At 38.8% G+C, this 27,291-nt stretch overlaps 1 protein-coding gene across 1 annotated transcript in view; it reads right to left on the reverse strand.

The window, feature by feature from the left end:
• The window catches only part of LOC139938208 (MLX-interacting protein-like), a 39,245-nt gene that overhangs the window by 556 nt on the left and 11,398 nt on the right, over positions 1-27,291 (reverse strand). Inside the window, exons 3-16 of the mRNA XM_071933610.1 lie at positions 17,056-17,129; positions 14,068-14,193; positions 12,509-12,680; positions 11,289-11,384; positions 10,663-10,766; positions 7,892-9,251; positions 6,845-6,957; positions 6,155-6,260; positions 5,746-5,810; positions 4,864-4,920; positions 4,389-4,476; positions 3,434-3,533; positions 2,158-2,281; positions 332-461 (exon numbers count right to left, since the gene is read on the reverse strand). Coding sequence (XP_071789711.1) covers positions 332-461; positions 2,158-2,281; positions 3,434-3,533; positions 4,389-4,476; positions 4,864-4,920; positions 5,746-5,810; positions 6,155-6,260; positions 6,845-6,957; positions 7,892-9,251; positions 10,663-10,766; positions 11,289-11,384; positions 12,509-12,680; positions 14,068-14,193; positions 17,056-17,129 — 2,715 coding nt within the window. The remainder of the gene's footprint in view (positions 1-331; positions 462-2,157; positions 2,282-3,433; positions 3,534-4,388; positions 4,477-4,863; positions 4,921-5,745; positions 5,811-6,154; positions 6,261-6,844; positions 6,958-7,891; positions 9,252-10,662; positions 10,767-11,288; positions 11,385-12,508; positions 12,681-14,067; positions 14,194-17,055; positions 17,130-27,291) is intronic.

The raw sequence follows: 27,291 nt of genomic DNA on the forward strand, positions 1-27,291 counted from the left end.
GTCGTTGCTCAAGATATTTTTTCAAAAATGAAGGATAGTATCATAACAAGAAAAACATGGTATATTGAAAACTGAGGTCACTTATTGCCTGTATACATCTGGTTTAAGATGTACATGCCTATATTTCTTAAACCTGTGCTCCAAATACATGTAAACAAGGTTTGCATGCAATTCACATTCAAGTATCTCTGTGTAGAATAATCTGTTGAACAAAATTTCTTGGTACACTTTTAGGGGGAGGAAAGGGGGGTATTAAAGATTGTATGGTTTGTCAATCTTTGTGCGCTTAAGTGTTGATAATTGTGATCGACGCCCTAGTGGTGAGACTTACTCGGTCTTAAAGCTGGAAGGGAGCAGTATTGGTCCAGCCATGAGATGACTGTTCTGCACAGCTCTTCAGTGTTTGTGGTCGAGACAGACGTATTGTAGGATTCAAATAAAGGGCGGATGATAATGCTGAACTGTTAATACCGATGAGTTAAGGATAAATAAATCTGCAATGTCTTGATGAAAACAAAACGATAACCCTACCTAGGGGTTTCCCTCAACTTTCTTTTTCACTCGCCGGCCGGACGAGTCAACCAAAATTTTGGATCGCCTGAAAGTTTGCTACTGTGTACTTAATAATGCACCCATGAGGTGAAGTTCCTTTTTGGACGATCTTGTTACCTAATTTCTGCCCTTAAAAAAACTTTTTTTTTCTTTTTCATCAACAAGCATTTTCATGGATTCAGGATTTGAGCATTGGTTTCATAAAACTTCTTGAGTTGACAAACAAAAATTTTCTTTTTCATCAACAAGCATTTTCATGGATTCAGGATTTGAGCATTGGTTTCATAAAACTTCTTGAGTTGACAAACAAAAATTGATGGCCCTACCTTTAATTGGAAAGGTATATGTTTGGGAATCACCCTTTAAAGTTATGCCAATAAAAGCTACAGCAGCTTTGCGATAGTATAAAGCATTTTAAGAATCTTTTCACTTTGGTTAAAGGCAGTGGACACTATTGGTAATTACTCAAAATGATTATTAGCATAAAACTTAACTTGGTAACAAGTAATTGGGAGAGGTTGATAGTATAAATCATTGTGAGAAATGGCTCCCTCTGAAGTGCCCTAGTTTTTGAGAAAGAAGTAATTTTCCACGAATTTGATTTCGAGACCTCAGATTTAGAATTTGAGATCTCGAAATCAACAATCTAAATGCACACAAATTCGTGTGAAAAGGGTGTTTTTCCTTTCATTATTATCTCACAACTTCGACGACCAATTGAGCTCAAATTTTTCACAGGTTTGTTATTCTGTGCATATGTTGAGATACACAAAGTGAGAAGACTGGTCTTTGACACTTACCAATAGTGTCCACTCTCTTTAAGGAAGAATATATCAGTTTTTATTCCCCAAAATTTGATTCTTAGAAATCTTACAGACAGTAATGTCTCTCATATTTTGTATTCCAACCAACTACGGATTGTTCTTCCTGCCTCACTGCAATATCCCAAAAACATGAGCACCTTTTGAAATGAAATGTTCACAGGTTAGTTTTATTTTATATATCTAAATTTTATATAGGATTAAAACAATCAAACGGTTCCAAAAACCAAAGGTATACTTTCCATTTAAGCTCAGCATTCTTTAAAGACACTGGACACTATTGGTAATTGTCAAAGACCAGTCTTCTCACTTGGTATATCTCAACATATGCATAAAATAACTAACCTGTGAAAACTTGAGCTCAATTGGTCGTCGAAGTTGTGACATAATAATGAAAGAAAAAACACCCTTGTCACACAAAGTTGTGTGCTTTCTGGTGCTTGATTTCGAGACCTCAAATTCTTAACTTGAGGTCTTGAAATCAAATTCATGGAAAATTACTTCTTTCTCAAAAACTACGGCACTTCAGAGAGAGCTGTTTCTCACAATGTTTTATACTATCAACCTCTCCCAATTACTCGTTACCAAGTTCAGTTTTGTGCTAGGAATAAGTAATTACGAATAGTGTCCACTGCCTTTAAGTAAATTTTCTGCTTTTGAGACAATTTCTGAAATGTTTCAAAATAGCTTGGTACAGTCATGAGTTATGATTCATCTCGGTAAAAAACGCCCACATTTTGTCTTTCGTCTTGATAGCATTCGCGAGCAAAAAAAAAGAGGATACAATCCAGAATTTCCAGTTGTGTTTTGTCCTCTCTCTGACATAGTCATCAAAGACGTCTCTCATGTGATCTGATCGTTGCTGTGACAACGTCACACCACTCGCTGGTAGCTGGTTCTGACTCTCACTGCGAAAACAAAGAGAAAAATAATTATCACAAGAAATTGAGGTATAAACAACAAGACAAAGAGAAATCCTTGATCTAACACATGTGTCTGAGTGTATGGTTCATCTCTGTTACGTCTCTTTTGCAGAGAAATTCTCTAAAGGTCTAGACATCAAGGCATATTTCATAAAGCCAGTAAGCACAGCATCAGTTTGCTAAGCACCATTAGAGGCTTGCTTAGCAAAAGCGGTTTACCAGCCAAAATAGCATTTATGTGCATTGGGTGACTGGTGCCCAACTCAATATTTGCTCAGCAACTATACTGGCTCCCTGTCTATCATCGAATCATCTTCAAGCTGATGCTCATTGCCACAAAGCAATTAACAGAAAGGCTCCCCACTATATTTCTGAACTACTTCAATATACACTCCATCATGGAATCTTTGATCAAGTTCCGTGCTTCTCCTCATTGAACCCAAGTCTCGACACTCCTGGGGTGACAGGTCTTTTTCTTCAGTTGCGCCACGCATCTGGAAGTCTCTACCATTTGATCTTGGATCTTGTCTTTGTACCACTTTTTTTATGTCACAGGTTTACAATTTTGTTGTGTCTGTTTTTCTTTCACTTTTTTTTTACTGCGCCTTGAAAACCCAGCAGGGTGGATATGTGCACATTACAAGTCTTTTATAATTATTATTTATTATTATGCATGAAATTTGTCAAGCAGTATTTTTACTCTGTTCCGAAAGTGTATAATGGCTTTATAAGCACAATAAGTAACTAAGCACAAACAACTTATGCTGACCAGGGCCCAATTTCATAGAGCTGCTTAAGCACAAAATTTTGCTTAAGCACAAAAATCCTTGCTTAGTAAAATCAGATTACTGGCCAAGACTCCATTCAATTGTTATGCTAAGTGAACAACAGCTAAATACCAGTCACAAGCAATGTATATTGCATGAAATTGTGGCCAGTAACATGTGTAAAATAGGTGAGCTATTTTCGTGCTAAAGCAAATTTTTTGCTTAAGCAGTTCTATGAAATTGGCCCCAGAATAAGGCTACCACCAAAACTACCATCTCACATTTTCGACTGGTATCCTCATTTCTGCCAATCAAAAAATTTGCTTGAGCGGCTCTATGAAATTTGGCCTAGTTTACTTTGGGTGCTTACTTAATTGATGCCTGTAGTCTATTGATCTGCTGTTGCAGGACATCGATCTCTTCCTTTACTTTAGCTCGCTCTGCTTGAACCTTCTTCAGGTACTCAATTCCTAGGTAAAAAAAAACACACATTGTTTAACTTTATTTTTTAAATACTTGTAAATACACTCAAAAATAATGGAAATTGTTTTACTCATTTCTCATAACGATACAGCACCTCAGCAAGTTATATTTTAAGAGAAGTTTTCTACCAATCTGTGGCACTTGTGTTTTTTTTTTCGAACAAAAAGCCCCCAGACCTTTCTACCATAACAAGTAAATGGAAATAGAGGAGGTCAAGTCATACTGTTGTTTTTTTGTTGTTGGTTTTTTATTTTTCCACCAATATAACACAATTTTTTATTTTTTTTTGAATAATATTGAACTTCAGCACTTGAAGAAACAGAATAACACCCAAGTAAAACTCAATATGGTTGGGACTTGGTCCGGCAAGTTTCAATACGTACAAGATTTGCACAGTCTATAGAGCTTTATCACGGTGCGGCCATCTTCACTCATTGATATCAATGTTACCAACTAAATAGTCTAGTTCCTATTTTTCAAAATGATTATAAGCATTAATTAATGTTATTCAATACGACCAACATGACTAAGATGGAGGCAGCATGATAAAAGTCTATTGTCAAACCATAGAGTTATATATAAGAAGTAGAGGGCGCACGGAATCGCAAGGAGACATAGCGCCATTAAGTACGCGCACTGAATATGAAACACACGTTGGAGTTTGTGTTTATTGAACACTACGCGACGCTGTTTTGTTCAACTTACAAAATGGCTGCACAACCACACGCTGTGGGATGCCCGTTTTGTCAACTTAGAAATGGTCGCTTGCGCGCATGCCGGAGCGCGTATATAGGCCAGTGCGCCCTCTAGTTCTTATGTATAACTCCATGTGTCAAACCTACCTTTCTGTAGCATAGATGCTTTGCTGACCTTAGCGTTTGGGTTCTGACTCAGGGCTGGGATGAGCTTATGTAACGTGTCAAAGCCAGACTAGAAAAGAACGACCATTCAATATCAATTCAATATTCAATTCAATTCCATATTTTTTATTAGTCATGTTAAAAAGTACATGAAAATCCTTTTCCTGATGTTGACATAAAAAATACCATAAACGATTTCATCACATAAACAACAATGGCCCTGCTTTTTTTTTTTCCACAAAAATATTGCTTCACTTTTTCCCGAAGGCAAAACACAGAGGAATGTATATAAATTTACCCAGTACCAGTGTAATTAAAACCTCATCCCCTTGCCCACCGTATCCCGGTATACATCACTTTTCATGTAAACCAAACCCGCCCATGTAACATGCTCCTTCGTATTTGGGTCACAATTAAGTGATTGGTTCCCGACCAATGTTACCGTGGTATTACACACCTTAATGTTCACTCGTCTCTTCTGCTCAGCTGATATGTGCATGTCAATCTTCAAACCCTGAACAAAACAAAACAAAGCAAAACCGAGTCATTAGTTAACATATATCTGCTTAACTACAGGATTTTCTGAAGATCATAAAAAACACTGCGCCTGCAATAAGAAATATCACTGTGTCGATATTGTTGAAGTATTTTTCCAATGTAGTCCCACATACCTTGCAGGAAAATACTGAATGTTAAAGTGCCTTGAGTGTGACGGATATAAGTGCTGAATAAGAAGCCACTATAATTATTTGATGTTATCATTAAAGACACTGTACACGATTGGTTATTGTCAAAGACCAGTGTTCCAGAAATTTTTCTCAAAAACTATGTTACTTCATAAGCACTCCTTTCTCACAATTATTTACACTATCAACAGATCTACAATGCTCGTTACCAAGTCAGTTTTTAAGTTAATATTCGAGTAATTACCAAACGTGTACCTTCCCTTTAAAGGATTTGGGTACTTTTTCAAAATGTCTATAGATTTACATTAAACTTACAGGGTTTGAAGACAATGATAGTGGAAAGCTTCCCTTCAAATCTTACTTGCTGAGGTGCTGACATAGTATTTAAGAAATGAGTAAAATAATTTTCGTCTCATGAGACGAAAATTATTTTTATGTTTACTCATTTTCCAAAAACTGCAGCACCTCAGCACGTAGTATTTTCAGGGAAGCTTTCTACTATCATTATCTTCAAACTGTGTAAAATTAGTGTAAATCTGTGGACATTGTGTTTTTTGTCCTACAAAAGTAACATAGACCCTTTAACATGGAAATGCTTCATAAGTTGAGAGTATAAACAAAAAAGAGAGAATCTTGGTTAGGGAAATACACACCTCTCCCGGTGATGGCGAGGCACCCAATGAGAAGACTGGAGAGTCTGGACGAGATACACCAGAGCCTGCAAATACAAAAATAAACCATTAGATGGCTGAATATTAGGCCTACCAAGACTCAGCCTCGCTACCATGGGCAGCACGCCGTATCGATACCTCCCGTCACTAACCCCCTTGGAGGGATGTACTAAAAACAACGCTGATTGGCTCAGGAAATTGGTCATGTGTTAGATATCAAGTGGGTGCATGCGTAGTTTTAAGATATTTAGATAATGATCACACCAGCGTTTTTTATGACACAAATACATTTTTTTTAAACAAAAACAAAAACATTCTTTAAAAATTCATGCTTATTTGAGACATGTCTCTCTTCCAAGTCTGCAAGAGGTTCATGTAGTGATATACTTACTAGTGCTTGGGACTGATGCTATATCAGTGTTGAATGGAGAAGCTGCAGATGTGGTGGTTGGCATTCTTGACGGTGAAGCAAAGAGACTCGACGACAGATCTGTCATCTACAAACACATTTAGGAGCATGTTATGGTACAACAATAACTACAATAAGTCGTATAGCGCGCATATCTACCAACAAGGTACTCACACGCTTGAACAAAAAACAAATTTTAGACAGTTTTTAAATTTGTTTTATTATGAGGCCGATTTATGTAGAACCTTTACAAGGGGTTACGCAGTGCAGCATTCAGCAGCCACTGTCAGATTCACTGGGGCACACTCCCTCGCTTGGTGATAAGTGTAACTGGATTCTTTTACGCAACATGACTTAACGTCCCAACCAAAAAACCAAGCAATAGTGGTGAAGTGTCTAGCTTAAGGACACGAGTTTCAAGACCTGGGGTCGATTTTACAAAGAACTTAGGTTAGGACTAGTACTAGAAGAAACTCAAAAATTAAGGCTAGTTTTAACTCGAGATAAGACTGGTCTCTTAACTCTTTGTGAAATCCAGCCAAGAACTAAAACAATCTGCTGATCACAAACACCAGATCTTGAGTACCGTGCTCTTAACCACTCGACCATGGCATGGAGTTGTGTTGGTTCACAAAAGAGTCGATGGTTTACGCAAGAATGCTAAGTTCTTACCAGTGAGCTTTGTGTAGAGGTGACTGGGAACTCTGTCTTCACAGGTTGGAACATAGTGTTATTTGAAGCTGCAGCAGATAAGATGTCAGAACTACTCTGTGGTCGAATGGCCCCTGTATTAGATACAACAGACATCAATTACAGATCTTCTGAACGTATGTCAACTCAAAACTACTATCGGTTATTGCAGGGTCTAGAGCAATTGCTGAGAAAAAAATCTGAAACTTGGATCCTAGATCAATCAAATTATGGCATTTCCACCTTTTTCAACTGTTGAGCTTCTTAGCCCTTGTGTTGGCAGTCTTCTTGTATTAACAATATTTTGTAGGGGGGGGGGGTAATGTAGTAAGAGCCAAACCTTGTTCCTATGTTCCTAGGTGAGATCAATGTTGTCGGGCCATTTTTGCCCAGTATGCCTTGCTCACTAACAACACCTGGAATTGGTTTATTAAAATAAATCTGGCGCATTTTTATTAGGCCAATCGACTCTACGCGCCCGCACATTGATGGCTGCCAGCATCAGAGGCATCAAGTCATACAGCAACTGGTCTCCTCTGATTCTGCTTTGATCTTGTGATATGTCTAACTGTATGCAGTTTAGGGTGATTGAGTAAAAACATATGATTCATTTGAAATGGATTCGGGTCAAAACACAAGCATTTTCACAAGCGTTTACAAGCGTAAGTGCTTTACAAGCACCATACATGCACTTTAAAGTTTTTAACAAGCGTCCACGCAAAGTAGTTTTTAAGCACATGTCTATCAGAGGTCAGTGACCAGAGATATCGATATGGTGCACTGCAAATTTGACTATTTAGAAAAATTCAAGGGAACAAAATTTAGTCACTGATGTCTGACTGTGATTCATAAGAAACTTTGTTGGTTTGAATAGTTAGAGTGACACAATTGGGTCACCAACTGCTAGACGCGACTATTTTTGTAATAGACAATATGGCACGATTAACCGGGTAGTTAAAAATTGGTAGTCGCGATGCGACTTAGCAATCAATATTGGACACTAGTCGCCCAGGCTTATAGGTGACTAACCTTGTGTAAGCAACTGAGTAATCAATGCAGCATTGCCGGCCAATCCAGACGTTGATGGGGCGGGTGGAGCAGGGGCAATCTTAGCTGGCTGTCTCGGACGTATCGCTTGATTCTTGGGCTTCACACCCATCTGAGATATCTTTACAGAGGAACTTGCAGTTGCTTTGCTCACGCCTATTTTCTTTAAGTCCATGTCGACCGCCCTGGTTAAATGAACGGGGATCGGTTGGGTGGGTAAAGGCGTGGGCGCAATGATGGCCTGCTGCGGGTTTGTCTGCTGCTGCTGATGTGCTGATGTCACATTCCGTCTGAACTGCCGCCCTGCTTTGACGTCTGCAGCAATTGACGCGCTTTGTCTTATGTTCGTGTGTTGCTGCTGTTTTTGTTGTTGCACTGATAACGGCTGGTTCTGATTGGTCAACTGGCTCGTGACAGCTTGCATTAGCTTGAAAGCCGCTTGGGAGTCCTCTATTGAGAGTGTATTCGATCCAAAATTCAACTCCTGTGATAGGCTGTCAAATGACAATCTCTGCTGTTGCTGTTGTTGTTGTTGTTGCTGCTGCTGTTGTTGCTGCTGCTGCTGTTGTTGTTGTTGTTGTTGTTGTTGTTGTTGTTGTTGTTGCTGCTGTTGTTGCTGTTGTTGCTGTTGTTGTTGTTGTTGTTGTTGTTGTTGTTGCTGCTGTTGTTGCTGCTGTTGTTGTTGTTGCTGCTGCTGCTGCTGAGACTGTTGAGCAAGTTGTTCAAAGGAGATAAAATTCAACCCAGACAAAAGCTGCTGCTGCGTCAGCTGGTTTATTGTTATATTACTGCTGGTCTGATCTTGACCGTTGTTTACCGACTGCCCGCTGGACACCAACGCCTGAAGTTGATTGGCTGGTGGTACACCGACTTGCAGCGTAACTACCTGCTGTGGTTGTTCTGTGTTCATAGACTGCTGGTGTTGCTGCATTGTAGCTGCAAGGATCTTGTTCAGCGTGTCCGTGTTGTCGCCGCCCTGTTGCAGCAGTGGTATCGTGATGGTGTTGCCTGTTGTGGCAAGCCCCTCATTGATGCCAGACATCCCATGCTGGTTACCCACAGCGCTGGATTGCTGCTGGATCTGCTGCTGTTGCTCCTGCATCGACTGCTGCTGCTGTAATGGTTGCTGCTGCTGCTGCTGCAGCATTTGCTGCTGCTGCTGCAGCATTTGCTTCTGCTGCTGCTGCTGTTCTTGGAGACTGACTTGCTGTGGCTGGATGGTGTGACCTTGATTAACTTCTTGCCTGAGCGATGTAATAGCATCCTCCAGCGAGTTAGGAAATATCTGTTGTTGTAACGTCAGATCCTGGAGGTTTCCATCCGCACCACCATTTGTCAGTGACTATGAAACCAAACAAAACACAAGTAATACATTTCATGTATGTTCAAATTGACACAAACTTTGTAAACTACGTATTGATTTGCAATAAACTTTTGAAATTACAAATTGATTCTCATGCCTTATACTTCATTCTTGAAAGGACAAGGGCACCCTGACATTTTCTTCTCAGTAAAAGGGCACCTCTGAGAGGAACAGGTAAATTTCTGATAAACATTTCAAGGGGCACCAAGGCAATGCCCCGGGGTAACAGAGGCAACTGTTGATGTTTTCTCTGAGATCCCAGTTCTTGCTTCTATTGTAGCATAAGTGTAAAGAGACAACTCAAATGTTATAGAAGCCTATTAGGGCAAGGCCACATCCAGTTTTGGAAAATCTTAAAGTACCATGGGAAACCTTTGAAGTAGGATTTGAAACTTTGCATGGTGTTTGTATGCACTAAGAGAGGTTCACAGTAACACCATGTGAATATCTCTTTTTGAGTAGTGTTGGTATTGAAAAGAACTGATGTTATTGACTCAAAGTTTCGATCAGTATGCTCTGATTGTCTTCAGGAGAATGCAATTGTGACCCGCTACGTGAAAATGAGTCAGATGTTGACAATTTCAAGGATTGAGTTATTGTATATGCATGGCTGGAAAGAACACACCAAAAGCAGTAATTTGGCATATGTCTAAACTTTGGGGCATATCGCGTTGCTTCCGTTTGAAATTAGCCCATACATAATTTTTTTCTGAAAAAAACGAATTACAACTACAGTGATGTTTTAAACTACCATGTCGCGCAAAAGGATACAAATTAGACGTAAGTATGATCACAAAATTGTTATATTCATAGCTTTATTGCCTAAAAGTAAGTGTTCTAAATGTTAACCATGCAAATGTAGATCTTAAAAAGTAAAAAAAACAAAAAAAACAAAAAACTTTTTTTTTCCCCACATTAAATTATCTATAACTTAATAATGCATTGGGCGACATCTGACTCATTTTCACAGAGTGGGTCACAATTTGTGGGTGCACCAAGACGACAAAGACAGAGGCCATAGCCTTTATGGCCTCTATGTTATAGCCCAATCCATTAGGCTCCGCCCATGGCGCACGTGTCAATTCTGCACAACTCTGCCGCGCGCGCAAAGCATACGCGCACTCATGTCACCCCTTACGCATGTCGGGTTTTGTCAGACTTTTGGCTGCGCAATGGGTTGTGAGTGGTCATAGCAATGGGGCGGAGCTCAATGGATCGGTCTATTCCAGACCTGGGCCCAATTTCATAGCGCTGCTAAGCAAAAAAAAATGCAAATTTTGTTGGTAGTCCGTTTTTATCAAGGATGAAATTTCATGCTTAGAAGCAAATTTTTGTGCTTAGCAGCTCTATGAAATTGGGCCCTGGCGTAGTACACAAACTTCTGTATTACCTGAAGCTGCTGCTGAGTAATATTTTGTAACGGGTTCCCAGAGAAGACAAACGTCCCTGGTGCAAGGTGGCCCACGTGCTCGTTGGTTTGCCTCGGGGGGATTTCTGTCAAAAGATAAGGAAAGAAAATAACTTGGACATGGGCTTTCATGGTCGCGGGCCATGTCTTTTGAAGAATCAACCCAAAACACTCCATGGTCGAAGGTTGGTCTGCACTTTTATGTCTTTAAATTTGTTAAGTTTCATAGAATGGGTAAAAACCAAAATTAATATTCTTTATCCCCATTGAAAATTTAACATCTATTATTTCTTAGATTTGTTTTTTTTGCTATGAATTATTTTGTTCTTTGAATTTAGAGAAGTGTTTTACTTCTGCCTGTGGAGACATGGATACATTTCGGGCCTGTAACATCGTCTTTGAGAGGGCAAGGGGCACCAAGGCGAGGAACACACCAGCATTTCAGTGAATACAAATTTATTTATACTGATTGTACATAATTTTTATTTAAAGCATTGTTTTCCCAACCTTTAAGCATGGGTCATGCTGCATACTGGCTTAAAATTATGTTTCGTTCTGACAAAATGTTAGCTGAAGCTACAAACCCGAGGTGAGCGATGTTAACGTACCTTGCAGCGTCTCTAATGTACCCGAGTAGCTATCAAATGCAGGCTGTAGCTGTATGAGGCCTGGCTGAATGATGTCTGGGTTCATACCTACATGGGCTGTAAGGACAAAACACAAGGTGAAATGGTTACTTATGTTTCCCCCAATGGAAGACTTTTTAATCTCTACAATCCTGGCCATATCTTGTTTGGCCACCCGTGTCCCCTTTCAATAAGTCTTTTTAAGGTATGGTGGACACAATGCTACACAACACTGTAAAGTTGTGGTAAATTTGTGCGTATTGACCATAGAAATAGAGCATATGTTATTCAGTGAAGTGCACATTTTAGGCGAAGCGGCATTTACACGTAAACCTTTTCGCCGGGCTTGTAGCTCTAGTTACCAGGGGCATTTCTCAAATCTCGGCTTGGGCTCTGGCTCCAGGTGTGCAAAATGTACGCTGCTCAAAAAAGTATAGGGCTGAAGACTGAGTTGCATTTCTACTGTGTACTCAGTGCCTAAGGCAGAGACATATCCCGACTGGGGTTTGAGAAAGGCCCCAAACAAGTACATTGTTCTTGAAGATGTGAGCATGCTCAGACTGATGAAAACAATGGAAATTAACCTGGGGTAGATTTCACAAAGAGTTAAGACTAGTCTTTTCTTGAGTTAAGACGAGTGTTCGAAATCAACCCAAAGTGAGTCTGCTGCCACCTAGCGTTCAAAGTCTCTTGTGGACCCTGTGTACCAATGTCTCATATGGCTACTGTTAGTCAAACTCCCCATTAAGGCAGTCAAATTACACATAAAATGTATGGTACATAAAAAACACTTAAATAGCAATGTAAAAAGGTGTCCCTTGAACTGCTCCACTAACTGAAACCTTTACACACACTGATTACAACCGCACTCCAGGAGACAATGAAAACACGCTTGCATTTCCGACCATCTCATTTTCTTCTAAAGCCGTTCATACTTCCTGCGAATGCGATTGCGATACGAATGTTGACATCACAAATTGGCAGCAAAGTTTGCACTGAGTTGGGTTGTGCTCAACTCTCTTGCGTATATCGAGCGAAAGAAGAGTTGTGACGTCAAAATTCACATCACTTTTGCATCGCATTTGCATTCGCAGGAAGTATGAACCAGGCTTTATTGTATTATACCGATATTAATTTTATTGAACTGTCAGGCCACAGCATAAAGTACAACAAAAACAAACGGCCAATTTTTAAACACTTACTCAGTTCCCGAGGTACAGGAAACTGAAAGGAATTCTGGCTGAGACTTGAGAAGAGGGTGTCGTTAAACTCAGAGAGTAACGCTTCGTCATCCAGGATCATAGGGACAGGTGAAGGGGACGAGCTCATACCAACGATCCTGTCGAACACCGATCTTTCTGGGCTTTGGATCTCCTGAGGGTAGAGTTAAAAATAACAAACGTGAATGAGCTTGGGGTAAAAGTTTAAAGGCTAAGCACAACCAAATTATGCTTACCAGACTGGGGTTACCAGGTGACCTACCATGTTGCTTGTGACATTTGTGATGTGTATCCTGTTCATTTCAGCTAAGTTTGGAAATCAGTGAGCAACATTTTCTGCGTTAGCTCAGGGCCTGATTTAAAAAAACTTGTAAGCAAAACAATTTGCTAATCACAGAAAAGCATGGCTTCGCAGAAACAGGTTATCGACCAAAATTACATTAAGTTGGCCTTGTGGCTTGTGCCTCACCCAAATTTTTGCTATGCAAAGAAATTTTGTAGGCGGTATTGTCTGCTTAACAGATTTATGAAATTTTGCCTTGATGGCTTTAGTCATCAGGCTAATTAACATTGTTACATACAATTCATAAAAACCTGGATCACTGCAAAAGATTAAAGGCAGTGGACACTATTGGTAATTACTCAAAATAATTATTAGCATAAAACCTTTCTTGGTAATGAGTAATGTAGAGCTGTTGATAGTATAAAACATTATGATAAATGGAAGTAGGCCCTACTGTAGTTTTCGAGAAAGAAGTAAATTTCCACAAATTTAATTTCCAGTCCTCAGATTTAGAATTTGAGGTCTCGAAATCAAGCATCTGAAAGCACACAACTTCGTGTGACAAGGGTGGTATTTTTCTTTCATTATTATCTCGCAAATTCGATGACCGATTTCATATGTTTCATATTTTACACACATATGTTGAGATACACCAACTGTGAAGGTTAGTCTTTGACAATTACCAATAGTGTCCAGTGTCTTTAAAAACCATCACAATCGACAAAGGGGTACAAGACGCATAGTCTGGTACAAACTATGCATTTTAATGCAGTTTACAGAGCTGCTTAAACAAAAAAATTGCTTAAAAGCACCAAAATAGCTCACCTATTTTACACATGTTGCTGGCCAAAATTTCATACCATGTGCATTGCTTGTGACCGGTATGTAGCTGTTGTTTACTTAGCATAACAATTGAGTAGAGTCTTGGCCGGTTATCTGACTTTACTAAGCAAGATTTTGTTTGCTTAAGCAAAATTTTGTGCTTAAGCAGCTCTATGAAATACACCGATCCATTAAGCCAGGCCCAATTATCATTGACCAATCACAACCGCGAAATCCGATCACCATTTGAACCGTTTGGTGATCTTTGCACTAATGGTGATCGGGTTTCGCGGCTGTGATTGGTCAACTGGTAAGGAGGCGGGGCGTAATGAATCGGTCTATTGGGGCCAGATCAGAGGAATAGTTGCATGCCAGAATCCTTATAGCCTTTGGGACACTTGAAAGGGCACCAAGGCAAAAGACAAGGGTAACAAACCTCTTCTTTGTCCCCCTCTTTCAAGGATGATGACCTTAACTTCCGATGGAAGATCCGCCATTTCTGGTATTCTCGTACAACGGTGCTCAGAGTTCTCTTCCAATACTTCCCTTCAAGCACGATAGCCTTTTGGAAACAACAAAAAAAGTAACAAATCAACAACAAATCAAAGGCAGGGTGTACATTTGGTAACTATTCCACAAGTTTTAGAAGTCATGTAAGGGTCGTGTGTTTTCATTTATTTGGATTGTGGTTTTTCCTTTCTTTTACCAGTTTTCAGTTTTTTAATCATTGTCTAATTATTTTGTAATGCACTTGCGTACATTTTAAGGATGGGCGCAATATAAATCAATAAATTATTATTATTTATGGAACGTTACAGAATTGGTAAGAAACAAAATCATGAAGATCACAGATTTACATAAAACTTACACGGTCTAATGATGATGATAACAGAAAACATCCCTTGAAATATTTATGACTGAAATGTCATATTTGGTAAGAAATAAACATTCTAATTTTGCGCTTAGAATTTATCACTCAGTGACATTTTATTCATTTTTTTTCTTGCATCGCTGTCATGCAAAATGTGTTAACAATCGGTTTTTCATTATTTTCTCTTGATCCAGATGGCCGGTCGTTCTAAAACTTCTACAGGATTTTCAGTTTATGTATATGGTGGAATACATAAGAGTGCTTATTTTTTATGACATAAGAAAACCTACTTGATAAAAACACTGCAGAGTGTTGATGTTATAAAACATTGTTAGAAACGACCCCCTTTGAAGAAATAGTTTCAGAGAAAGAGATAATTTTACATCCCCAAAGTATCATAACAAATGACACTCCATAAGGCTTTAGTTTTAAATTTTCCTTTAATTTTAATTTTTTGAATTTTCCCCCAAAGGACTCTTTCTATTTAAAACTGAGTACATTATAAAAACTGAATTGGACCTTGGATCCCTCTTTATATGCAATACAAATGGTCATGGCCGATGTCATTGTTTATAACCCTCCACGTCACAGTATAAAGAGGAATTTATAAGGAATTATTTTGGACTGACGTCAATGTTTATAAATAAAATTGTTTGTCCAACAGTCGGCAGTGACTGCTACATGTAATTGGATTTGTTGAAAATGCAAGAATAGTTATCAGATTTTTGAGGAAAGTACCCGCGCAATAGGCCGACTGCTGGCAAGTTCTAGAAAATAATTGCAGTCCAATATAACTAACACTTCTGGGTTGATATGAGATTAAAGTGAATAGAAGTGTGTATGATGTATGATTCATTTATGTGAAAAATGATTAATTGCAAGTATTTTATTATTAGCTTTCAAAGTTCAGATCTTGTTTTTGTACCTTGAACCCAGAGGAATTCTGAGTGGTATGGTTTGACAATCGAGATTACCAACTCTGACAATACAATGCAAACAAGGCATGCCAGACTAAGGTCATACTATTCCAATATTTTATACCAGGAGGACTAGAGTTTCATTCAGGCCACCCCTGGTCTTGGTCTTGGTGCCCCTTCAAATCTTTTACATTGCCTTTTTAGAATTTCTAGCGGAAGTGCCCTCTGCCAAATGAAAATGGCCTTGTCCTTTCACACATGAAATTCCAGGGCTGCTACAAAATACTAAATGTTGCAGCAGGATTTCTGTCTTAATATACTTCAAATTAAATTTTAATTATTAGTTATCTAATTTATTTATTTATTCGTTTATAAAACAAAAACAAATGACATGTACTATTGTTTATTTATTCATAAAGGTTAGTAATAGCAAGGGGGATGAGCCAGACAGGAATCATCAACCTTTAAAATCCCATACTGAAGGTAAACAATCATCAACAAATACAAACAATGCTTATCTTGCATTTTCTAAGAGTCACATCTCAATGTCAACTGGTTTGGGCAATGACATTATTTATTATCAGCCTAGAAAGGCACTGGACACCTTTGGTAATTGTCAAAGACCAGTATTCTAGCTTGGTGTACACATGCATTCAATAACAACCTGTGAAAGTTTGGGCTCAATTGGTCATTGAAGTTGCAAGAGAATAAGTAATGGGAAAAAACAGCCTTGAATTTGAGACATCAGCTGAGGTCTCAAATTCAATTCAAATATTTTATTGAGAAATTACTTCTTTCTAAAACTTCAGAGGGAGCAGATTCTCACAATGTGTTATGTATCAAATAAGTTTTTATACCGACACTTATTTTGAGTAATTACCACTTAGTGTCCAGTGCCTTTAAAGCCATTGGACCCTTTCGGTTCAGAAAAAAAAATACAAGTTCACAGATTTACAAATAACTTACAGGGTTTACAGAAGGCAGTGGTGAAAGACTTCTCTTGAAATATTATTCCATGAAATGCTTTACTTTTTGAGAAAACAGCAAAACAATATAAATTCTCGTTAACAAGAATTACGGATTTATTTTAAACACATGTCATGACACGGCGAAACGCGCGGAAACAAGGGTGGGTTTTTCCGTTGTTTTCTCCCGACTCCGATGACCGATTGAGCCTAACTTTTCACAGGTTTGTTATTTGATATAGAAGTTGTGGTACACAACGTGTGGGCCTTGGACAACACTGTTTACCGAAAGGGTCCAATGGCTTTAAATGAGGCTTGGCTACATGTATGCACAGCATCACATCACGTACTACATTTATTGGATAGTTTCCAAGCAGGTCAAAGGTCAAGTACACCACATTGTACTGTGCAATATTTTTTTGAAAGGGTAAATACCAAGGCATTTTTACCTTGGTAAAGGCACCCTGTAAGGAAATTGTAAATTTCTACTGTGAATCTGAGAAACACTAGGTCTAAAGCCCTCTCAGGCTTCTGTAATACATGTAAGAGCGCACAAATTTGTGCAACAAGGTTATTTTTTCTTTCATTATTTTCTTCCAACTTCGATGACCAATTGGTCTTTGACAAAACACCAAACGTGTGTACCGTGTCCAAAGCTACAAATCATTTACCTGCGGTGCAAAATGTGCAAGCTCTGCAATGGGATAGGCGAAATGACAGACCACTGGCTTCCTCCTCTTACAAACTGCAGAAAGAAGAGAACAAAAAACAAACCACAAATTGATTAGACTGTTTATTTACAAAGCAAAATACACAGTACCAATTCACAGCATATTCATTCATTTGTGTTTAAATGCAAAATGTAAAAGTAGCCCCCCCCCCAAAAAAAAAAAAAGTTATTTGGTTCATACATGTAAATACATACACCTTTTTGTTAATCGGCAAACATACTTTCCTGAGCTGTGAAAAAGAAAAGTTCACCAGTTCACAGGAATATTACTCAGGTGGGGTGCGAACCCTGACCTACGCATTCTGGGTTTTATTTTCAAAAGGTGTTTAAATGGCACCTTCCAATATTAAAAACATACGTGTATTTGAAAAATGTTTTCCCTGAAAATTGGTTCTACCTAAAAGAATAGTCATCAATCATTTTGAAAAAACCCTTAAAGAATTAAAAATGTTATTGTCCGCATCATAACAATCATTCAGTAATGAACTGAAAAACCTGCAATGAACAAACATGACGAATAAGTACCCTTATTAATATTTATCTACACCTGATTTTTGGGAAATAGATTATTGACAAATAAAAGGATTGCAAAGTTTGTATGGAGGAACACAAAGTGTAAGACCGCAACTATTAGGAACAAAGCAATCAAAAAGATTATGGGTTTGATCGGATAAAATTAAATGTACTTTAGATATTGCACATTCAAAAAAGGTCAACCATTATACCCCCAAAAATGAACTGTAACTACATACGGTATGGTCGCACATTAATTGACAGTAAAGTATAAATTGAGTTGTATTACTGTGCACAATAATATTTATGTTTCCTGAAAGCAACTAAAACAGGAAATTAAAACTACAATTGGATTTGAATTTCTGGATTTGATCCAGAATACTCATGTTGACACCACGGTACAAAGTGCACAGCAGATGGCAAATGCACAAAAGAGAATAAATTAGCAGAACATAAAATAAACACATCAAATCATTTTGAATGTGCATTATATAATTCTGAACATCAATTTTTGAAATTTGCCCAAAGAAGGCCTGAAAAAACAAATGACACCCACAGCAATTGCAAAAGTGCTTTTGCTGTGCTGCTCTCTGCAAGTGCCCCTTACAAGAGAAAACAATTCCTGAGCCCCTACAAGGACGAAATTCAAGGCATGCAAGTGTACACTGATCTAAAACAAGGGACCATCAGAATCTTTTAAAAACTCAGTGCTTATCTTTGGTTTAAAAAACTTGTGCAATCTGGAGCAATCTAAACAGCTTTGTCCTTGAGATTTGTGTGAACTGAAATTTTATTTGAAGTCCCTTCCTCCCCCCCCCCCCCCCCCCCCCAAAAAAAAAAAAAAAAAAAAAAAAATAATAATAAATAAAAATAAAAATAAAAAATATTTATATAATTATATAAAAATAAAAAAATAAAAAAATAAATATTATCTATTTGTCCCTACTTGTAACAATTTGCACAGGTCGGCATACAATTTGATGCGTGGGGTGTATCGGCCTGTGTGCTTTAATAATAAGTCGTCTTACATAAATCGCTTAAATTTTTAGAAAATTTGACCTTCAAAAGCTTAATTACATTATCCCTTAGAAGCATTTGGAAAAAAGGCGGGAAAAATACCAGACTACCAGACTAGTTCCATTGTGACAAAATCAAAGATCTGTGGCTGAACTGACCTCACTCAGTCTAGCAGTCCAATGGAACTTTTAAACCCTGTTTGCACCCGGTTCTTTTATGGACAAATGACAATTCAATAACTTCTGAAGAGTGATATGCCTAATTAAACACATGTAAAGCAAACAGATCAGTTCATAATGATTTTCTATACCGCATGAAAGCATGCTGGAATCCTGACATGAACACAATGTGTGTGGACAATGACCCCAGGCTCTAAATAACATGTAACCAAAAGCACTCTAAGCAATTGCCGTGGTTCCCTTTGCTAAGTTACAATACAAATTGAAACTTTCTTCTGAGAGATGGTCCCCTAACCGGAGCTACGCCCATTTTCATAGAGCTGCTTCAAAGTCATGTTTAAAGCAGAAAATATGCTCTTGAAACAATTGTCTGCTCATAGCAGAAATGAGGACACTAGTCACTAATTGTACATGTACATGTGATAATATGGTAGTTTGGCTGGTACCGTCTGCTTAAAAGCAGAAAAAGAAGCCAACATAATAAAATGTTGATTGCCAGAATAAGGGCTTATTGTCAATCACAAGCAGCTCTACATGAAATTGGCCCCAGAAATTATCGTGCCCCTTCAAGAGCAAAGTTCAAGGCCTGTCTGAAAGACTAGGGTGCTCCTCCAGGATTTGTGTGTACAAAGTCTGGGAAAACATCAAGGGCAGCGGACAAAGGAAAGAATGAAAGAGTGCTCCACAGGGATGCGTTTTTGTGAATGTGTGCGCTGCCTTTAAAATGACTTGTGTGTGGTACACATGCATAAACACGCTTCCAATGATCCTTTATGCAGAGAATAACTTTGTCTGACAATATTGCAAAGCAAAATATTTCAAATACTGAAGATGTTTTTTTTGCACACTGAATGCTGATATTGAGTAGAAAATAAAGGGAAGAAAGAGACTACAAGCTGGGTGCATTTAGTATGCAGCCTACATACATTACACACTACTATAATAAAAACTTATAAAGCACACTCCACAAAAGTGCTCATGGACAAACAAGCAAAATGTAAATGTGCAATGATTAAAATAAAATTTGTGTTAAGAAATATAGACAGAATACATATGTCAGTAAGAAATTTAAAAACACAATAAAAAAAACCTTGTATTTAAACACTGGATTGAAAAGACTACTGGGAAAAAGAAACTGATGATTTTACATGTGGTGGCAAATTATTCCACAGGCGCGTGGTGCAGCATGTGAGAAAAATTGGTGTCTCATTGATAGTCCTACTCATTGAGTGATTGGATATGGGCTCAAACCTTCTTTTAAAAAGAAGGTTATACATTGTAAGACTAGAGTTTGCAAGGAGGATAGCATTGTATGGGTTGAGAAGATCATGATGTAAGTAGGATTTGAAGCTTTGCATGGTGGAAATACGATATAGAAAGGTTTGCGGTAACACCATGTAATGATAATGTTCAAGATGTATGTACAGTAGGGGCTAAATGTACTGTATGTAAGTTAGCGTGTCAGTACATACAAATGCGTAAGGAATTCCATCGCTTTTTTATCATTCTCAAACCGTCCTCCTCCTTCACAACACTGAACACGGTCCTTACTCTATGGTATAGTCTGTTCATGTCTGTCTGTCCATCTCCACCACTGCAGTACTACTTATATATTGGATCTGACATAATCAAGCATCAAATGCATAGGCCCTACCACACAGATGCATCAAGTCAAACAGCATCAAGTGTTTACAGAGTTTGAGTAAACAGCATTCTCCCTTCACAGTAGCCTTTAGTCAAGGCGCACGCGGCACACCGGATGGCACGCACAACCCCCAAAATGTAACGCACGAAACAAGACTATCACCGCGAGCGGCAAAGCCGCGAAGCGCCTTTACCAACTTGTTTTGGGGCCTTATGTTTTTCTTTACATTTGCCAACGATTTTGGTGGGAGAAAATGTAATGCATAATGCATTAGCGTGGTGAGTTGCTGGCCAATAAGAAGCCACTTGCATGACGTCACAAGAACGTTCGATGCAAATTCGTTACATTTTCTCCCACCAAAATCGTTGGCAAATGTAAAGAGAAAACATTAGGCCCCCAAAACGAGTTGGTAAAGGCGCTTCGCGGCTTCGCCGCTCGCGGTGATAGTATTTTTTCGTTCGATGCAAATTCGTTACATTTTCTCCCACCAAAATCGTTGGCAAATGTAAAGAGAAAACATTAGGCCCCCAAAACGAGTTGGTAAAGGCGCTTCGCGGCTTCGCCGCTCGCGGTGATAGTATTTTTTCGTGCGTTACATTTTGGGGGATGTGCGTGCTATCCGGTGTGCCGCGTGCGCCTTGTCTAAAGGCTACCTTCACAGCGGTCCGCTGGCCAAATGTCAGTTACATGTAGAACACACGAGGACCAGACAGAATTCATTCCAACCAAGTGTACCGGCTGGCTAGTTCAAGATGTTGAAAAGAATGTTTTTATTTGAAAGATTTTCTGTTTTCTACATCTTGGAGACATGACAAGCCAACTGGGTTAAATTTCATGGCTCTGATAACCGCGGAATTATGTGTTTTTTGATTGATTGGTTTATTTCACAAATAAAATCTTCACAGCCTTAAAGGCAGTGGACACTATTGGTAATTACTCAAAATAATTATCATCACAAAACCTTTCTTGATTACGAGTAATGGGGAGAGGTTGATAGTAAAAAACATTGTGAGAAACAGCTCCCTCTGAAGTGACGTAGTTTTTGAGAAAGAAATAATTTTCCACGAATTTGATTTCGAGACCTCACCTTTAGAATTTGAGGTCTTGAAATCAAGCATCAGAAAGCACACAACTTCGTGAGACAATGGCATTTTTCTTTCATTATTATCTCGCAACTTCGATTGGGCTCAAATTTTCACAGGTTTGTTATTTTATGCATATGTTGAGATACACCTTGGACTAGTCTTTGACAATTACCAATAGTGTCCACTGTTTTTAAGGAGGCCGAATTGAGTTTTATTTTTACAACATTTAGAAAAGTGTTTACAGTTGCCCTGTGCAGAGCACATAATCATGGGATGTTAAGTGCAGAATTCTTTGGAGCTTCGGTACTGGTGTTGCTGGGAACTCACTAAAAGGTTAAGGGCAAACCCTTGTACACATATCCAAGTCACTTTGTTTGAAATGACAAATTTTGATTACACAATCGTACAGAGGCTTGATACTTCATGGATGCAACAAAGGCAATTGCCTTCAAGTGCAGAATTCTGTGGAGCTTCGGTCCTGGTGTTGCTGGGAACTCACTAAAAAGGTTAAGGGCAAACCCTTGTACATATATCCAAGTCATTTTGTTTGAAATGACAAATTTAGATTACACAATCGTACTATAGGCTTGATACTTCATGGAGGCAACGAAGGCAATTGCCTTCATGCGAACTGGGCAGTGCCTTGTTACTTTTAAAATGGTCCAGTAGTAACTTACAATTTCATCATAGGGTGCCCTTTACTAAAGCGAAAATTCCTTGGTGTCTTTGCCCTTTCAAAAACTAAGCATACAGACCTGTGTGTGTGCGTACACACTGGTGTAATAGTAAGTAGTTTGTGGTTCTATCTCTTGTCAAGCTTGTGGATACAAGTCTAGTACATGCACATTGTGTGTAAACACATTCAATGCTGTCACAGCTAGACCAACCATGAGGTCAAGGTTGGATGACAACTTTTAAAGGGATGCCACAACATTGCCTGGTTGACAAGTCCAGGGTGTTTTTCTGTCATCTTTGTTTTCATGAAAATCGGCAATAATTGATAGGGGAAAAGCAAAAACTTCTAACTGTTTTTAATTGCCACAAACGGGCATTAAAACAGACAAGTTTCACTCAAGGGTTGGCTTATGCATGCTAGAGCAACCAACCCAAGGGCCTGCCCTCAAAATTTTATTACTTAAATTTATATTTAGGGCCCTGAAAAGTTGGCTGGCACAACACAAAAACTGTTGTTGTGTTGGTGTCTCGAATAATACATTATACAAAAATACTTCAAAAACATAACTCAACATCTACATACATGTACCCTTCACCCCCCCCCAAACCAACAACAATTTTCTGTGTGCGCCAATGAGGGGAGCAAAACTTCACTTTACAAAACTTTCTGCATAAATACAGACTAATTTATAGGTTGTCTGCACCCAAAACAGGGCCCTTAAATGGCCCCCAGTGATTGTGGCTCATAATGCAAAAGTGACCTCCCAAACTCACAATATAGACTGTATCTAAAAGACTCAAGAATCATCATGCTTCAATGAGCCTTTTCATCATGCAATACAACAGATCAACTTTTAATCTATATAGAAATGCATTGAATGTAGGAATGGGTTTATTTATAATGCCACTTTAGATTTTTAACAAAATACTGAGCAAGAGTCTCAAGACTAGAATGTCTGAGCCAAACTCTGGGTGCGTTTGCTTAGCTTCCCCGGGGTATACCCTGGGTTATACCCTGGGGTGGATTTCACAAAGGTAGTCCTAACTTAGGACTAGTCGTAGGCAATGCTAAGAGATAGGACCAGTCCTAAGTTAGAATGAGTTACTGGTCCTAACTTAGGACCAGTCCTGTCTCTTAGCATTGCTTAGGACTAGTCCTAAGTTAGGACTACCTTTGTGAAATCGACCCCTGGTCTGCTACGTTCGTATCCATACACATTCAGGCGCGCACCATGCGCACAAGTGTTGAGCACCGCGGCCATTGCTGAGGTAACATGTGCCTAGTTATGCTCACACCTATTTTAAGAAATTCTATTTTTCAATAAGGAAAATTCCAGACATGCCTCAGATCTCGGCACAAATTCATGAAGCCTGTATGCAAAAACAAACTTGTTTTAAAAGCACAAAAAGTATTGCTTTTAAAACAGAAAAAAGGTTTACCAGCCAAAACTACATTAGCTTGAATTGTTGTGACTGGCCCCCATTAATTTTTTGCTTAGCAAAGAAATTTGTCAAGCAATATTTTCTGCTTAACAGCTTTATGGAATTGGGCCCTGTTGCAGCATACATAATTTCACAATATGAAACATGGATGTAAAGTTATATAATAGTGCGTACATTACGTGCCCAACCTATACTCGTGTTGTTTCATTTAGCCAAAGAGCAAGGTTTAGCAGACGATTCTGCACGTGTTTGTATCAGTCTCTCAGATAAGATGGATTAGGACGATGATGATTTGTTTGTTTGTTCAGAACATGCCTTGTTGGAAAATACAATGTTCTAAAGCTCTACACCTGTCAATGGTCGGCTGTAACCCATAACGGAGTGAACAGTTCACACCAAACATACCAAACACTCTCAACACAGTTCCTGTCAAAATTCTCTGACAGTATCAGGGCTCAGAGCTCTCAACCAAAACACTCAGCAACAAATTTAGTTTTGACATTTTATAAACATTTTACACATTAGTCACTAAAAAAGACGTCACACATACTAAAGATGGTTAATACTATATAGGATTTCAGGCATTGCATGGTGAGGTATCAATGTATTTGGTTTGCGGTAACACCATGTGTGTATCTACTTGTCTTGCTTTATTCTACTGCCGGGGAGTAGATAATCAGAGGTTTGGGAGACTTCTCAGTTCCGAAAAGAACTGTGCCGTGCTTTTAAACTATTACCAGGGCGAATGGTATAGAAAATAGACTGGACTACTACTTTAGCTTATAGGATCGTAATTAACTGTACTGCCGCGGAGTCAGTTCTGAATTGGTCTCAACGTTTCGACTAGCTTGCTCTAGTCATTGTCAGGAGAACTGAGAAGTCTCCCGAACCTTTGATTATCTACTCCGTGACAGTAGAATAAAGCAAGACAGTTCTCTAAGAACAACTCTACCTGGCAAGTAGATACACACATGGTGTTACCGCAAACCATGGTTAAAGGCAGTGGACACTATTGGTAATTACTCAAAATAATTATCAGCATAAAACCTCACTTGATAACGAGTAACGGGGAGAGGTTTGTAGTATAAAACATTGTGAGAAACGGCTCCCTCTGAAGTGACGTAGTCTTTGACAATTACCAATAGTGTCCACTGTCTTTAATACTACATCTCGAATGCATACATTTGGGTTCCTTGCTCTATGTTTGGACCGACAAAGCCAGTTCTTTGCTCAATGTTCATGATGTACACAATCAGCAACAGTGCAATATTGTTTTAAAAAGTACAAACCCTAATAACTGATCGGTCAAAGGTCAAAGTACGATCATAAAAGAGCTGATTTTGCGCCTCTATGGCACATCATATGCACATGTTGTCTACACTACATGTACATATTATCAACCATCCAAGGGGATTACATACAGTTTAATCTTGAATAATCACTTCAATAATCACTGTCTTATCTTTATGTTTTATACACGTGAACGTCATGCACCCGTCAACAGACCGATCCAGTAGACTCCACCCACGACGCACGTGTGATCAAGCACAAAGGCTCTCCAATGCATTTCTGCACAACTCTGCCGCGAGCGCCAAGATACGCGCACGCATGTCGGACCTTAGAGTCGGACCTTCGTTGCTTTGTGATTGGTCAATACGCAATGGGGCAGAGCTTAATGGATCGGTCTATTGCTACAGGCTAGCAAACGCCACTTCTAAACTTGCCCTGTGCACTACTAACTAAATAGGGGCCTACTGTGCAACACATGCTCTTAGTCAACTATTATTTCATCCCTATCATGTGTAAAAAATGTGGACCCCCTACAATCAGTGACTACATACATACATAGGGCCTCCACAGTTGCTTGTGTGAAAAAGTTGACCTACATTACATGTACTATTGACCTTGTGCTGAGACTGGCTGGGTTGTAAGCAAACATAGAAAAAAACATGTAATTCCCAGGCTCCCTTCAGGCCTGATAATTCACGGAGGCAATGAAAGTGATTGCCTCCATGCCCCCTGGTCATTGCCTTCCCATCTTAAATTAATTACCTCAGTAAAAATGTTACAATTTCCTCATAGGGTGCCCTTTACCAAGGAAAAAATGCCTAGGTGCCCTTACTTTTTCCAAAAATAAGCATACATGCCTGTCCCTCTAACTAAGATGTTATTTTGTGGAAGGCAGGCAGCTATGGGTATGATCTTTAAAGCCATTGGACCCTTTCGGTTCAGAAAAAAAAAGTTCACAGATTTACAAATAACTTACAGGGTTTACAGAAGGCAATGGTGAAAGACTTCTCTTGAAATATTATTCCATGAAATGCATTACTTTTTGAGAAAACAGCAAAACAATATAAATTCTCGTTAACGAGAATTACGGATTTATTTTAAACACATGTCATGACACGGCGAAATGCGCAGAAACAAGGGTGGGTTTTTCCGTTGTTTTCTCCCGACTCTGATGACCGATTGAACCTAAATTTTCACAGGTTTGTTATTTGATATAGAAGTTGTGGTACACAAAGTGTGGGCCTTGGACAACACTGTTTACCGAAAGGGTCCAATGGCTTTAATCAATATTTCAAGAAGTAAATGTATTGGTTATATAATGACCACATTGTGCTTCTCGGCGGAAACTGCTGCAATGTCCCTGGCCATTGCCTTCACTTATTCTAAACCCACAACTTCTCAGGTCAGTTGTTGTGGACTATTTCTTGCTCCCTATTGCCTTGCAAAAAAAAAACCACAGGAGTACCAGCTGTACCAAGGTTATATTCTATAAGCATGACTTGAGCGAGGGCTTACATGTAGTTCTGTTAAAAAAACAAAAATTTTTAGCTTTTCTTATGGATGTGTGACTTACTGGCCCGGGTTTCCCTTATTCCATAAACATTACAATTCACCAAAAACACTATGCTTCAGGTTTGGAAACAATGTGAACTTTCTTTCTCCCTATTTTGGTGATTGCTATGATTCTTCTTTATGAGGGTATTTTAGTGTGCTTGTTGTGGGACAAACTACACAAATTAAGGACAAATCCTCAGTATTTGCATGCGTTTTGGTGCTTCAAACAGACGGAGCACGAGCAGGGAAGGCATGGTTTCCAAACGAGCCCATGGTCACACGAAAATTTGTTTCTGCTGATTTATACAAATTGTGTGACACACAAATCCTTTTGTGTGAACTAATGCATATTTCCATTCGATGCATCTGGCGTGTAATCACCCACATGTCTGGAACTACACATCAACACAATGATGTTACCTGAGGTCAAATCATCTACTTAATTAATAAACACAATCGGAAAATAATCTAGCCTAGACAATTGTCACTTGATGTATTAAATTTCATGAATGGGAATTTGCACAAGTGCCCAAACTAAAGATCAATATGTGTTTGTTCCTTCCTAACACGGATGACAGCTCCCAAGAGCAAGGAAACATCTACTTTAGAACATTCATCTTTCTTTCTCCCAAACTTATTCCCTAGCTCTGCATGACATGAGGGACTAGGGAGGGCATCCCCCATACGTGTAGAAAGGGTCAATGGAAAATTACCAGGTATTTTTGTAACTTTCCACACATGTGCTGTACTGTACATTCAATGAATCTCACATATTT

Source organism: Asterias amurensis, chromosome 6, assembly GCF_032118995.1.
Source record: "Asterias amurensis chromosome 6, ASM3211899v1".
In the NCBI taxonomy this organism is placed as follows: Eukaryota; Metazoa; Echinodermata; class Asteroidea; order Forcipulatida; family Asteriidae; genus Asterias; species Asterias amurensis.